This window comes from Centropristis striata, chromosome 23 (assembly GCF_030273125.1).
Source record: "Centropristis striata isolate RG_2023a ecotype Rhode Island chromosome 23, C.striata_1.0, whole genome shotgun sequence".
NCBI lineage: Eukaryota > Metazoa > Chordata > Actinopteri > Perciformes > Serranidae > Centropristis > Centropristis striata.
In genome coordinates this window covers 11,392,648-11,406,655 of record NC_081539.1, presented here as the reverse complement: position 1 = coordinate 11,406,655, position 14,008 = coordinate 11,392,648, and the positions used below count along the sequence as shown (strand labels likewise).

Here is a 14,008-nt window from a genome sequence, read left to right as displayed (position 1 = left end):
AAAAACATATGATTCCAGGAATAAAATGAAATAAAATGAAATTATATCATATAATATAAATGAAAAACCAGATATATGTATGATGTTGACTGATATGCAAATTAGATTATACTCAATTTATTGTCATCATCACAGTGAAATGCTGAATATCAGAATGCAAAGTAGCAGTATATCATATGAGAATGTTATGTTATGGTTATCTTTGACCGAATCACAGCAGTGCTGATATTCAAAACAGCATTCCCTCTCATGTGATATTGCTTTATTAACATTAATGATTGTGATAATGAAAAGTGGGTAAACGTTAGCTAACCAGAAGGCAATAAAAATGCAAAGAAATGTAAACAACTGCTTAAAAGATCTTATATTTACAAATGTCCCAGAGGAATGTAGGGTGGGAGTACTGTAATTACCTACATTATTATTTTCCATAACAACTTAGCCCCCTCCACTGATGTTAAAACAGTTAACGCTAGCTATTTATTGATTAGCAATCAGCGAATCATGTAGCTTAATGTTAAAAGCCAGGTTACTATCACGTTCTGTAACAGACAAATTGTTTCATGTAACGTTACCTCTGTCTTTGTCTCGTTTCTCCTCCTCTTCTTGTCTTTTTTTCTTCTCTGGGCACCGGACAGTTTGGGCCGTTTTCACATCTTGTGTTGATGTTTTCATATGGTGACGTCCAAAAACAATCATGGAGGGCACGTGCTCATCAGCATGTAGGGAAGGGATGTAAAAAATTTAAACATTTTTTACATTTTTAAATTTCTATTTTTAATTTTTAATTTTTATTTTTTTTAAATTTTTTTATGTTTTTTTTTTTTTTTATTAATTAAATTAATTAATTGTTTTTATTTTTTTTATAATTTTTAAATTATTTTTTTTCCTGTGCTTCTGCGCATGCGCGGGTTTTCAACGCTTCTGCGCATGTGCGGCGCTGTGGCGCTTCTGCGCATGTGCAGCTCCGTGGCTCTTCTGCGCATGTGCGGTCCCGTGGCGCTTCTGCGCATGTGCGGCCCTGTGGCGCTTCTGCGCATGTGCGGCCGCGTGGCTCTTCTGCGCATGTGCGGCCTCGTGGCTCTTCTGCGCATGTGCGGCCCCGTGGCTCTTCTGCGCATGTGCGGCCCCGTGACGCTTCTGCGCATGTGCGGCCCTGTGGCGCTTCTGCGCATGTGCGGCCCCGTGGCGCTTCTGCGCATGTGCGGCCCTGTGGCGCTTCTGCGCATGTGCGGCCCCATGGCGCTTCTGCGCATGTGCGGCCTCGTGGCGCTTCTGCGCATGTGCGGCCTCGTGGCTCTTCTGCGCATGTGCGGCCTCGTGGCTCTTCTGCGCATGTGCGGCCTCGTGGCTCTTCTGCGCATGTGCGGCCCCGTGGCGCTTCTGCGCATGTGCGGCCCTGTGGCGCTTCTGCGCATGTGCGGCCCCGTGGCGCTTCTGCGCATGTGCGGCCCTGTGGCGCTTCTGCGCATGTGCGGCCCCATGGCGCTTCTGCGCATGCGCCAAAAGGCCGCGCACGCGCAGAAGCGCCACGGGGCTGCACATGCGCAGAAGCGTTGAAAAAAAAATAAAAAAAAATAAAAAAATAATAATAAAAAATTAAATTAAAAAATAATAATAAAAAAATAAAATTAAAAAATTAAAATTAATAAATAAATAATAAAATAAAAAAATGAAAAAACAAAAATAAAAAAAATAAAAAAAATAAATAAATAAACAAAAAAAAAAAAACATTTTAAATCTTGACCTGAAAAGTAACTTAAGCTGTCAACTAAATGTAGATGAGTAAAAAGTACAACATATGCCTCAAAATGTAGTGGAGTAGAAGTATAAAGTACCTACATAAAAGTACCTCAAAATTGTACTTTAAGTCCAGTACTTGAGTAAATGTACATAGTTACTTTCCACCATTGCTACCTGCCTCTTCTAACTTATACATATCAGTTAAGAGTCCTCCTTCAGACACTGTATGAGGATTAAAGGGATAGTTTGTGCATTATTATACAAAACTTGGTACAATTATTGTCAATGCCCTCCTGAGGATAACCCTTTAAGGTTTTATTGATCGGCCCCTAGGTGGCACTGTGATGGCAGTTTAATTTCATATTTGGTACCGTGGCCACACTGTAACACTGTAACGCACACACCCCGACGGCAGCATGCCCCGACACGCGTGTACTTCGAGGGCCCGTTCAGTACTGCTTGCAGTCCTAGTTCATTCTTGTTTTTCATTAAAAAAAAAACCATGTTAAAACTTTTTTGTAAATCGGAAAGACTTACAGATAAAATACAATGGTTTTACATGACATTGATTTTTTAAAACATTTTATTTTACATTTTTAATTTTTTTCTTTTTTTGAAAAAATACTTTTAACGTTTTTTTATTTTTATTTTTTAACTTTGAAATAGGTTGATTCGTCCCGCAACATAAACAGGAGGGTTACAACAAAAGGGGGTCAAACCTGGCACTGGCAAGGTGTACCTAATTTAGTGGCGGGTGAGTGTATTTTGACCCATTAGTGACTGTGCCGTATCTATCTATGCCAAAGATGACACTTAATGCCTATGGTCTGGAACAAGTTTGTTCAATTTCTTTGTGTAACCAAATAAGCTACAGGAACATGTGTTTACTCACATTTTAGGCATTTTTGTGGCGTCCCTCACCACTTCCCAGGGCTCAGCAGGCTGGGGGGCAGCAAACCGCAAAGGGGGAAGAGCAAACGGGAAGCCTAAATACTCGTCCACCTGTTGCCCTGTAGTGTCCTCACACAGCACCTGTCTTTAGAGTCTCTGCAGGTCCTGAACTCTCTAATGGACAGAATGTTTTTGCAGCAAAAATAATTCCCTCATCTAAATCTGTGCAAATATTCCTGTTTTGATTTGTTATTTTGATTAGGTCACAAACTCGCCTGCTCGAGCCAAGGAATGCTGCAGGAGCACAGCAATGAAGAACAGGTGGAAGAGAAGGTTTTCTATAGCTGCCTGGTGCTGAAACAATAAATGTAGCTGCAGGAATAATGACTTACAGATCTAAAAACTAAATGCTTTGTTTGTGTACCTTTAGGGAGAAAAGACAGGTGCATTCACTACGGTGTCATGCAACAAGCAGGTTTTATTCAGCAGCAGTGCCCTTTAATCTCACACACGTTAGACCTCAAAACATCCATATATGGTATTCCTGGATATTCCTCAGTTACCTTAATGACTCACAAACATGTGCAGGCTTAAATCCTTCAGACTGTAATGAGGAGTTTAGTAAAGCAGTCGCAGTTGTGGAGGCGGATTTTGAAGAATTTATTGGCACAGTTATAGCAGCAATGTGTTCTTTGTTAATTTCAACAACAGTTTGTTTCTATTTGGCTGTAAAAAAAAAAAATCAACTAATTTACAGAAAATGGAAAAATGATGACACTTTCAGTTGAAGTGATTGTCAGCACAATTGCATAAAGTGCAACATATTATATGCAACATAAAGAAAGTGAAACTGTCTTAAAAATCACCAGATCTGCTTTAGTCGCTGCTTCGTAGCTACATTCTTAGTGGTTTAGTCTGAAGATACTTGTCGTTTATAAATAGATGCTGTAATGTATGATAGTGATTATGTTTCAGGGCCGTAAGTTGTTGAAGTAAAATATATTACAATGCTTTTAAATGGCAACACAACTGTACCCAGTGCTCAGAGTTGTAGCATGTTGTTACATTGTGATGTTGAAGGATGTAATAAACTGAAATACTGCACTTCTTTTCTGCCTTTTTACAGATAAATATGTTAAATACAGTCCGTGGAAGTATTTTCAGCCACCAAGCGGATTTAAGGAGACAGATTCTGGCCAGTATTGCACACCAGTTTTCAACCAGTTCTGACACATCGGCCGTTGAACTCTGCCAACTCCGGAGCAGGAATATTAGAACATCCACTTGTCAGAAGAGCAGTCCAAGAACTCCCCGTCTCAGTAGAAAGCAGGGTTTGTGTGCTCGATGACGCAGCGCCGGCAGTGGCGTCTAACAAACCGCAGAGCCTCTGGCGACACCTCGCAGTCCTGCACGTTGAGGAGCTGCAGCTCGCAGCAGTTGGCGGCCAGAGCTTTCAGTCCTCTGCCTGTCACGCTCTCACAGGCCCTGAGACTCACTCGCCTCAGGCCTTGGCAGTACATGGCCAGCTGCTCCAGCCCGCTGTCCGACACAAGCGGGCACTTACCCACATCCAGGGATTTGAGTTTGGGGCAGCTCCTGGCCAAGTGGCTCAGGCCGTGGTCTGTCAGCCCCTCGCAACCTCTCGCGTTCAAGTAGCGCAGTCTGGGGCAGTAGCGGGCCACGTATCGCATGCCCACGTCAGTGATGCGGGTGCAGTGGGCCACACTCAGGTAGCGCAGGCAGCCCTCCAGGCGGGCGACTTCACGCAGGCCGAAATCCCCCACCAAGCGGCAGTCACTGAGACTAAGCTCCCTTATGGAGGGGCAGTGGAGAGACAGGTGGCGCAAGGCTTCATCCGTCAGTCTGGTGCAGCGGCGCAAATACAGATGAGTCAGGCGAGGGCAGTGGGAGGCGATAGTTCGCAAGCCCTCGTCCTCGAGGGAAAAACAATCGGTCATGTCCAGGTAGTGAATGGAGATCTGCTGGCCGTGCAGAGGGGACAGCTGGAGGGAGGCCTCCTGGGTGAGGCTGATGCATGTGACTTTGGAGCAGCCTGGAGGAAGAGGAAGCAGAGGTTGAAATTATTTCTCAAAAGTTTTTGTTATGTTCAATGGATAAGTTCACAGTTTTTCAAGTCAGGGCTCCATCATAATGTTAATTTCCATCTTAAAAGACTGTAACCTACTTAATCAGTCTTACTCAGACTGTATATGTATCCATATTAAATGAAAACACATTAAGAGAGGAGCTCTCAAAGCCAATGGCACACTCTTCAAACATTCTTAGTGTGGTCTGCCATCGGCTGTCTGTCCTCGTTTGAAACTGCTTTCAAAAATTTTGGTCCGTTTCAACATGTTAAATCCATTAAATTTCACTAAATGGATGGACAATCTGATATGATTAACATATTGTAAAATATCCAGACATTTACATCTACCAGACAGAGAAACTTGGTGAAAAAGAAACTCTTGAATGGTCATGAAAAAGACTTGAAATGCAAAGATTTAACATGACTTTTATGTCATGCGATCAGAAAGTCTGCCGAGCCAGCAGCATGTTTTAGATTCAGTTGGCAACTAGATTTAATTTCCTTTGTTTCTTCTATATTTAAAATGATGGGGACATAATCAGCCATTTCAAAAAGTGGTGGGGACATGTCTCCAATATCACGAGTGGAAATGACACCGATGACAAAAGCTGTTTCAGTGTATATGACTTGGAATAAACTGTGAAGCTTCCCTTTAAGATGAGCGGCCACTTGAGGGCGCCACAGTAAAACCTGCTGTATTTGGCTACACGCCTTCAACAAGAAGCATGAAAATGTTGAAGTGCAAACAAGTCCAAGAAAACCAAATTGTGGTAAATTTTCAGAGGAAAAAAATAATCAAAGACTGATGTCCTTACCAGTCAAAAACAGACTTGATTTTTAAAATTATTTTGTGCCTTTTCAAATAAAAGCCACAAGGCTATTTTTACAACAAAGGGCTTACTTCCTGCTAATGGTGCAGACCTCGCTGTCCTGTCCAAGTCAATGTTATTTGTGTCACTTCCTTAATGAAAGCAGCAGACCGCTCTCCTTACTCACGTTGAGGTAAGTTCTGCTCTCAGCTAAAGAAAGCCTTTCTTCTCCCACATGGGAGCTGGAGGTTGGCAGAGCTTCTCCTGCTCCTCTAATGATTTTACCAGCTTTGGTAGAAATGAGTGAGAGGGTTTGAGGAGAGGAATTCTTTGAGGTAAATCCACACATGTGCATGATGTAGTGGCGCAGTAATAAAAATGAGAGAGGCCACCATTAGCCATTACACCATTAATCAAGATGCTAAAGAAGTTCATTTTTGTTTACCTGAGAGGTTCAGGTGTTCCAGGCCGGGGCAGCGGGACACCACCTCAAACACAGCGTCGTTAGAGATGTTATAACAGCCGGCGACCTCCAGGCGGCGCAGCTCCGGGCAGCACTGAGCCACCACGTGCAGCCCGCGGTCGGTGAGCCTTTTGCAGCCGTTCACCACCACCGTCTCCAAGGTGAGACACACGTTGGGGGTGTCCTGGCACAGCCGGTGGGTCAGCACCCTGATGGCTCGGTCAGCATGAAGCAGCTCCCCCGTTAGCCGGACGCTGCTCCACAGCCTCGGGTCCCACGCCAGGTTGTACCAGCGGCGGCACACGCGTGCGCATCGGCACAGCTGATTGGTGGGGAGATGGGAGAAGATCTGCAGGAGGGCGTGGTCGGGGAGGAGGTCGATGGGGGCGTGGTGGTGGCTTTTCGACTGGCGGGAGCGTGTGTGAGTGCCGGGTTGGGAGTGGACCACGGCGACCGTCTCGGCGGGGGCGGAGGAGGAAGAAGAGGAGTTGGTCTCATGGCCGTTACTGGAGAGGGCCGGTGAGGAGAGGGAGGACGACTTGGATGGGAGGATAAGACCCGGGCTGGGGGTGCTCAGAGTCCGAGTGCTGGAGTCTAAACCTGAATAAGACGTGTGGAGAGAGAAAAGGGAGGGACAGTCAGTGTTAAGATTAAGATTAAGAATTCTTTATTGTCATACCAACAACACATGCATGCACATGATGAGGCACAAAATTAAGTACTGAGGCCTGGTCAAGCCAAACATACAAGTAAAAAGAAACACAATACAATACAACACAGTATATAAAATCTGTAGCTGTATGAATATAAAATCTGTAACTATATGATTATATACATATAAATATAGTGCACAGAGTCAAGCTATATTGTACAATATTATAATATTATACAATATTGCACATTGCACGTTTGTTTGACCCATCAAGCACCATTCCCTGCCCTAGCGGACCTTTGCTCTCTTAGTACATTTGTTGCTCTGAAAATGTGTTAAAATTACAGGTAATGGAAAGCCTGGTGCCTTCTCCATCTACATCTGACACAGAGGGACACTGACCAAACGTTCTGTTTTAAGCTGCCTCTGAAGTCTGATTAATCTAGTCGTGGTATGACAAGTTTAAGAACTGTTGATTTTAAACTAGACCTAGTTTTATATGTTCCTAGATGTAGAAAAGGCAATTGAACCACTCTTAATAATGCAATTAAAAGGTTTCACAAATCGCATAGGTTTTAAAGTGTTAAGACTTTTGCAATGAAGTCTACTACTTCATAAACTGAATGTTTGTATAACCAAACTGCAAACTAGGAAAGCCAACTTCAACACCATCTGTCAATATGCAGCAGACTGTTTAAACTTCGATCAAAGGAAAAATCCACCTTAAGAAACATTTTCTCATATCATTAATTACTTTGAATACATTCCAGGAATAACTTTGCAATGAAAACTGTAATTCAACGTTTCGCTGTACTTTCCTTAAATCTGAGTCATGCACTCTTCATTTCCTGCATTTCCCAGAATGACTTTTGACAACTAAAAACACAATGACCGTACTGTCATCGGTGGGTTTCTACAGAGGTGGAGAGAGCAGCTAATGGTGATCCTGTTAGTAAGGAAAGAGTTTCCATGCAAGAAAAAAACGTAGCTTAGCACCTTAAAGGGGTACTCCAGTGATTTGGTATTACATTACATAAAGTCGGGGGACTCGTATGAGACAGATTGGAAAAAGAACGGTCCAAATTGAAGCAGCAGAGGCTGAGATATCCAGACTCTTAGGTAAGGGGAGAATTTTATCTACAGTATATACAGTAGCAAGGGGAAACCCAATGTGCTTTACATTAAAGTGCATAAAGCAACAAATGACATAATGTTTAAATAAATAGAAAAAAATCTTGGCCCTCATATCACATATATGTCATAAATGCAACCTGCAGCATGTTTTAATGGGACCCTCTCTGCACGGTAGACATCAACATCTTTCGAACTCCGTGCACCCAGTTTGTAATGCAGTCTGGTAGACTCCGAGCCCTAAGTGAGATAACCCTTAGGTTATTTTCTCAAGACTCATCAAAGCTCCCTTCAGAGCCACAGAAGACATTGCACAGCTGTTTTCACAGGCTGAGTTGTACTCCACTTAAAAGAATACTCCACAGATTTGAGACTCAAGATAGACAGTTTGAAACAGACGATACCTCTCGTTCAACTGCATCGGTTTAAAGTCCTTGTCATCACCTACAGAGCTTAGGTGACATCACTTGAGTCAGTTAGTCAGATATCATGTTATCAAGTTCTCTCTGGAGCAACAACCATTGGTTTGTGGGGTGTGGTTTTGAAGCCTTGAGTTTGGTAGTTTGTCATCATCATGTTTTTTTTGGAGCCAGAAGTGACCATATTTGGACGATAGGGTGGAGCTGGGGAAGATGAGGCTACATAAGTGCTATCTAGCAAGGTTGGCATGTTGCACCTGAAATTAAAACGAAATAGCTTGGAGTGTCTTTTAGTACAACCAAACGCTAAAGACAATTTTTGGCCACCAAAATGTACAATTAACTTTCATGAAGTGGAAAAGCATACCCTGCTATATCGTCTATTTCTCTCCAACTGGGACCATTATTTACAAAATAAACATCATGCTGTACTGAAGAAGACTTGAAACTAGTAAACATTTTCCTCATTAGTTTATGGTCTCAATTGCTAAAGCGTTTACTTCCATATAATCAGACTTCTTTTAGCAACCAGTGGAGTCGCCCCCTGCTGGCCATTAGAAAGAATGTAAAGCTAACGCTCCATATTGGCTTCACTTTTGAGATCAGATCAGACCATCTTTAAAACATTTAAATAGGTGATATGCCCATTTTAAACACAACATGAGTTGTGGCTGCATTGCATTCTGGACCTTTGAGTCTACTTCTTCTATTATCATGAATTTCTTACCATATGGCTCTTCTGTGTTTATTCTAAAGGAATAACACCAGATTGTTACTGCTGCTGTTTTAGATCACTGAAATTCATTTTCCAAATATACTTCCCTCTATGTATGCTGGAAATGTCATAATGTCACATTATATTGTTCTGATATTTGTGGGAATAAGAAAAATAGACTAAAGCTGAGGGAATATGCCAAAGCGTGCAGGGTTCATCGTGATGGGGCCACAGCCACACCGGCTTTTATCATCAATGAAGAGGAGTTTCCATGGATCTCGTTATCATGTTTTTGAATGTTTGGGAAAAAATGTGTCACGTTTATCTCCCGGCATTCGGGCCGCAGTCACAGGGCCTCTTGCATCAGATGAACTCTGGCTTCAAAGCGACCAGCTGAGGCGTTTGGTGCTGGGTCTGACACTGTACGGTTAGCCCTGTGTAAACACTGAGGCCCTCCTGACAGATGTGCACTGATTGCCGCCACGACTGAAGACGCAGCTGTGAGAAGCGGTGGCTGGATCGCATCACCGTGGCGTGAGACGGCGGATCCCTTCGCCTCCGTAAACCGGTGCGTCGGGATCTGACTCCCGGGGTCGACCCATCACACTGGGACACTGAGTGCTCCTCTCTGATGCTATCTGCGTCTCCTCATCACCCCTCCAACACATCTTGTCCAATCTGGAAGAGCTCAGTTGGATTGATAGTCATCACTAAAAGCATTTCAAGTAGTCACGAGTATGATGTCACTTACAGCTGTCCAACTATGGGTCTGCAGGCGTTATGGGCAAAAAATAATGTGTTATCATCTTTCAAAATAAAGATTATTCAGTATGTTGAGACTAATAGTTGTGAGATGATAGGGGCGAGTCTAGAACTGCATTTTTTATTTTCTCAGTGAGCTGTCTTCACAGAACATTTTCAAAGTGTTCAGTTAAGACTATTGTTTTAAAAGGTAATATATCACTGGAGTCCACAAAAGCGGCGGTGCATTACATCTTCATGACATCATGATGTAAAAACTTCAGCAGTGTGTTTCTTGCTGTCAGCTTCCCTCTAAAGTTCTGACTTGAAACTCCATGCCAGTTTTTGTTTGATGATGATGATAGGCCAAGTAAAACCCGAGATAAGGTCAAATATATTTACTATAAAAATATAGAACTAGATGTTCTCCTCATTAACCTCTTATATATTATATTTGAAACCAGCATTTAAAATTCTTCATTCAGCATGATCGTCATTTTGAAACTAAAAAATAACATTTTCCAAATCATGTTTTATGTTGTTTTATGTTTGGGCTCAAAATGTTGATCCAGGAAGTCAAAGTGAAAGTGAAGTGGAACTGTTTGAAACTATATTTGTACTATACTTAAACTATACTTGTGCATATGTTGAAATTGACAATAAAGTAGACTTTGACTTTCTGACTAAACATTTTTTAAGTGGCAGAAAGAAAAGTGTTCAAAAATGGACAAAATGGCCCAAATCTCTAAATATGTTTAGAATTAATTTTACACATTTAACTCTCTTTCAAGAATTTTATAGGACGTCTTGAACTTGCCTAATGTTCCCAAGGAAAATGTATCAATTTCGGTCAATTTTTTTTTCCTTTTTAGTAACTCAGTAACTTTACCAATCTTTTAATCTTTCTTCCTTGAGTCAAAAGAGTTAATTTATAATCCTAGAGGTAAAATGTGGTAGAAACATTAACAAAAAGCTCAATTCCTCCAACCCATACGACCACATGGGTAATTTATTCCTACCCTCTAATCTGACCCAGGGGCCACAGTTTTAAACACATGGTTAACATTCATAAGTTAACGGACATCATGTATGAGATTTAAGTATTTCATGCAAGTTAAAATAACTGAACTTTGACTTCTGGTGTCACATGGGACACAAACAGCGGCCTACTTGGTCAAAGTACTGCATTTGTTGACCCATCTATCCACCCTGACTCCCTCCATACACGGGCTTTATCACTCTTTATCACCTCCTCCTTCATTCTCATCCCATCCTGCATCATTACTATGGCCACGAGAGGTTGCCACCAAACAATTCTAAATATAGGTCGTAACAAACTGCTTGTACAAACGACGTACTGGTGCATTTTTGGTGGAGGACAGTCTCAGATAAAAGTAAGATAAATAGAGAAGAACAGAGAGAATGATATTTAAAGTAGTTATACTGAATTTGCTAGCTGTTAGAATATGGTTCACAGGAAGAAAATCATTTAGTAGGTTCTAATTCATTCTACAGGGGTCATGATCACTCAACTTTAATTTTAAGATTTTATCAGTCTAATTTATTTAATCTTGGTTTTTCAGATCCTGTGGTAATGCGACCAGAAATGGGCTAAAATGAACTTTTGACACTTGATTTTGGGTTCCTCTGGCTTCTTATTTTGATCAAAAATATCGTTCAGCTTAACTTACATAGAAATATTTATTATGATATTATATGATTGTTGAAATTGCCAGAATCTGTTGAGTTAGCTCTATGATAACTGATGAGGTGGTAGTTTTCCTATATGCCACTCCCGTACATTTACCCTAATGTAACTATATCAACACACTTCTAGTCCCAGTCATGCAGACTGAACCATGATTGAACTGTGTTGGTTAATGGACGCTTCCGGACAGACTGTCAGCTGTTTCTACACCCAGCACATGTCAGCATCTTCATGAGAAATGGGCCGCATCCTGCCTGTCCTCCTGCATGTGGATTTGTGTGCAGGGACAGACAGCTGGGCAGTGACACCGTCCATCCTTACGACTGTCCTGCAGATCTGTATTCCAGACCTCGGCTGGTCTGCCTCCCGCCTCGCCTCTGATGACATCCGCAGACTCGTTCTCTGGGGAACATGTCCACCGATTCACGGCTACTTTAAAACTCCTCTCTCGTGTGCCTTAAAACTCTCACTCGCATCCAGGTTCGAGGAAAACGACAAGTGCCACAGTCCAAAATGCATCGCGTGTTGAAAATATTTATCAAACTCATTTAATTCAGCTTACAGGAAGGTTTAATTGTTCTTGTTTGACATGGTTGACCTCAGTTTGAGTTTTAGGCATCATGTTCTTGGGTGGTCTGCCTATGATTAGTTCAACTTTAGATATGTAGGATTATTTCTTTGAGGTCATGTTGCTTATCTTGGCCTGTGTATTTTTTAGCTTAATACAAAGGATTTAATGGTCTGAGGTCATTATAAACACCTCATCTATTTCAATTTCACACACCTGTCCAAATATGTCAAGACAATAGTGGTGCTGGGTTTTTATGTTTATTCACGTACACCAAAAATATTACAAGATTCCTGAGTTAATACCCAGTGATTGAGGATTTATCCAACAGGGTTGAAAACCACTCTCTGCAACACGGAGCAAAACAAACAAGTGGAAATCAGTCTATTTTTGCCAAATGGTCCCCCCCAATTACCTCTTTTCATTAAACAATAAGAATAATGCATTAAAGCTGATACATTTTTAGTTGAAAAGCAGAACTCAAGTATCAATTCTGTGGGAAAAATCTACAAAAGTCTTGTCATGCAGGAGAAAATTACATTTTCCACAGGCAGGCGTGACACAGAAACAGTCATTAGTTTAGATGGATGCATTTCTTTGTTGTCCAAGTCGGAGCTAATGCGATGGATTTTGCACGCAGGAGACGAACTCGTATGCCACTGGCTAAGAAGGAGCAACTTCCAAATTGCGTAATTACATGTGTCACTGATCAGAAGAGAGCTCCAGGCCCTGAAGGAACAGAGTGCTACTAATTATACTACATCCACCCCCTTCTTCTTCTTCTTCCTCTCTCAGAGTCACACTTCCACACAGCTGCTGGGAAAAGTTAAATGCAGACAGCTTTGCAGTTGCTTGGTTGAACTGGATTCAGGATAGATAGCACCTGGGTCTCTTTATGGATGCCCAGGTGCTATCTGTTTTCTAGCTGAGTAAGGCATCTGTCACAAGTGACAATTGATTCTGCACTGTTGACCTTGCTGGAAATGATCTAATTGTTGAAAATTTCACCTTTCTTTCACATTTTTAACACTCTTTAATTGCTGGATATGAAGTAAATGTATCCTTTTTGCATCTGGAAGACTTTTTCAGCAGTGTGTGAGCTGTTTTTCTCTGTGATGATGCTGTACTGTGATGTATTTGCAATTACAAGACGATTGTTTCAAAGCTAGACATGCAGCCACAGGTTAAATAAAGAGTGGTGGAATTAAGGCATACAAGGTATGAATGCAAAAACATTTCCTGGGGTAATAAAACAACACAGATGAAGCACATTCCTGTGTGGCAATGAGAAGCAAAGGTGTTTCATCAGGTACAGATGGTATATCATCATTTTTTGAGTCACATTTAATCAACAGTTACCTCCAAACACACCTTCTAAATAAAATTTCCCTCAAAACAGAAACAACTACAAACAACTGCATGCAACTTTCTAGTATGACTACTACATTCTGATATAGTTGTCCTGTCTATATATAATAAAAAGTCATTTTGCCTCACAAAAACTCCCAATATTCTCAGTTATCAATTTTAGTATGGAGCAGAAAAATTCACTTTCCAAGAAAAGGCTGTATTTACGTATATTGTTAGGCAACGGCCTCCAGTGACTGTAGTATAAAGAGTGACATAGTCCGTGCTGGGAGGAGATCGGGGTGGATGGATTGATCAAACAAAAAGGATTTTGACTCAGGAAGCCTGCTGTGTGTGTGTCACGTGTGAAAAAAAATTCAATGTTGACTATATTAACATACTCAACCTATGTACATAACTTTATGTAACATAAAATAACAAAAAATAACACTTTTTTCTTCACTTTCTGCTTCTTGCAGCAACAGCTTTCCTCATGACATTGCCCTTCCTTGGGTCCTGAGCAATACACCTGCCATGACATAGTTGCATCCAGTTGTAGAGCTAGAGGACATGCATCATTAACCGACAGCCAGCTATTTTGGACCAGGCTATTTCCAGGAAAAACAGTGGAACAGTTTATAGGGAGCCCCTCTCAATGCACTGCAGTGTGTACATAACACACTACTAACAAATATGTTCAGTAGATCTCAAGAGCTTGCACTTGACACTGAA

General features: G+C 41.6%; 1 protein-coding gene across 1 annotated transcript in view; it reads right to left on the bottom strand.

The window, feature by feature from the left end:
- Positions 1–3,283: 3,283 nt before the first annotated feature.
- si:dkey-192l18.9 (F-box/LRR-repeat protein 7) overlaps positions 3,284–14,008 on the bottom strand; it is a 29,239-nt gene continuing 18,514 nt past the window's right edge. The window contains exons 3-4 of the mRNA XM_059326504.1: positions 5,978–6,595; positions 3,284–4,687 (exon numbers count right to left, since the gene is read on the bottom strand). Coding sequence (XP_059182487.1) covers positions 3,951–4,687; positions 5,978–6,595 — 1,355 coding nt within the window. The 3' untranslated portion in view covers positions 3,284–3,950. The remainder of the gene's footprint in view (positions 4,688–5,977; positions 6,596–14,008) is intronic.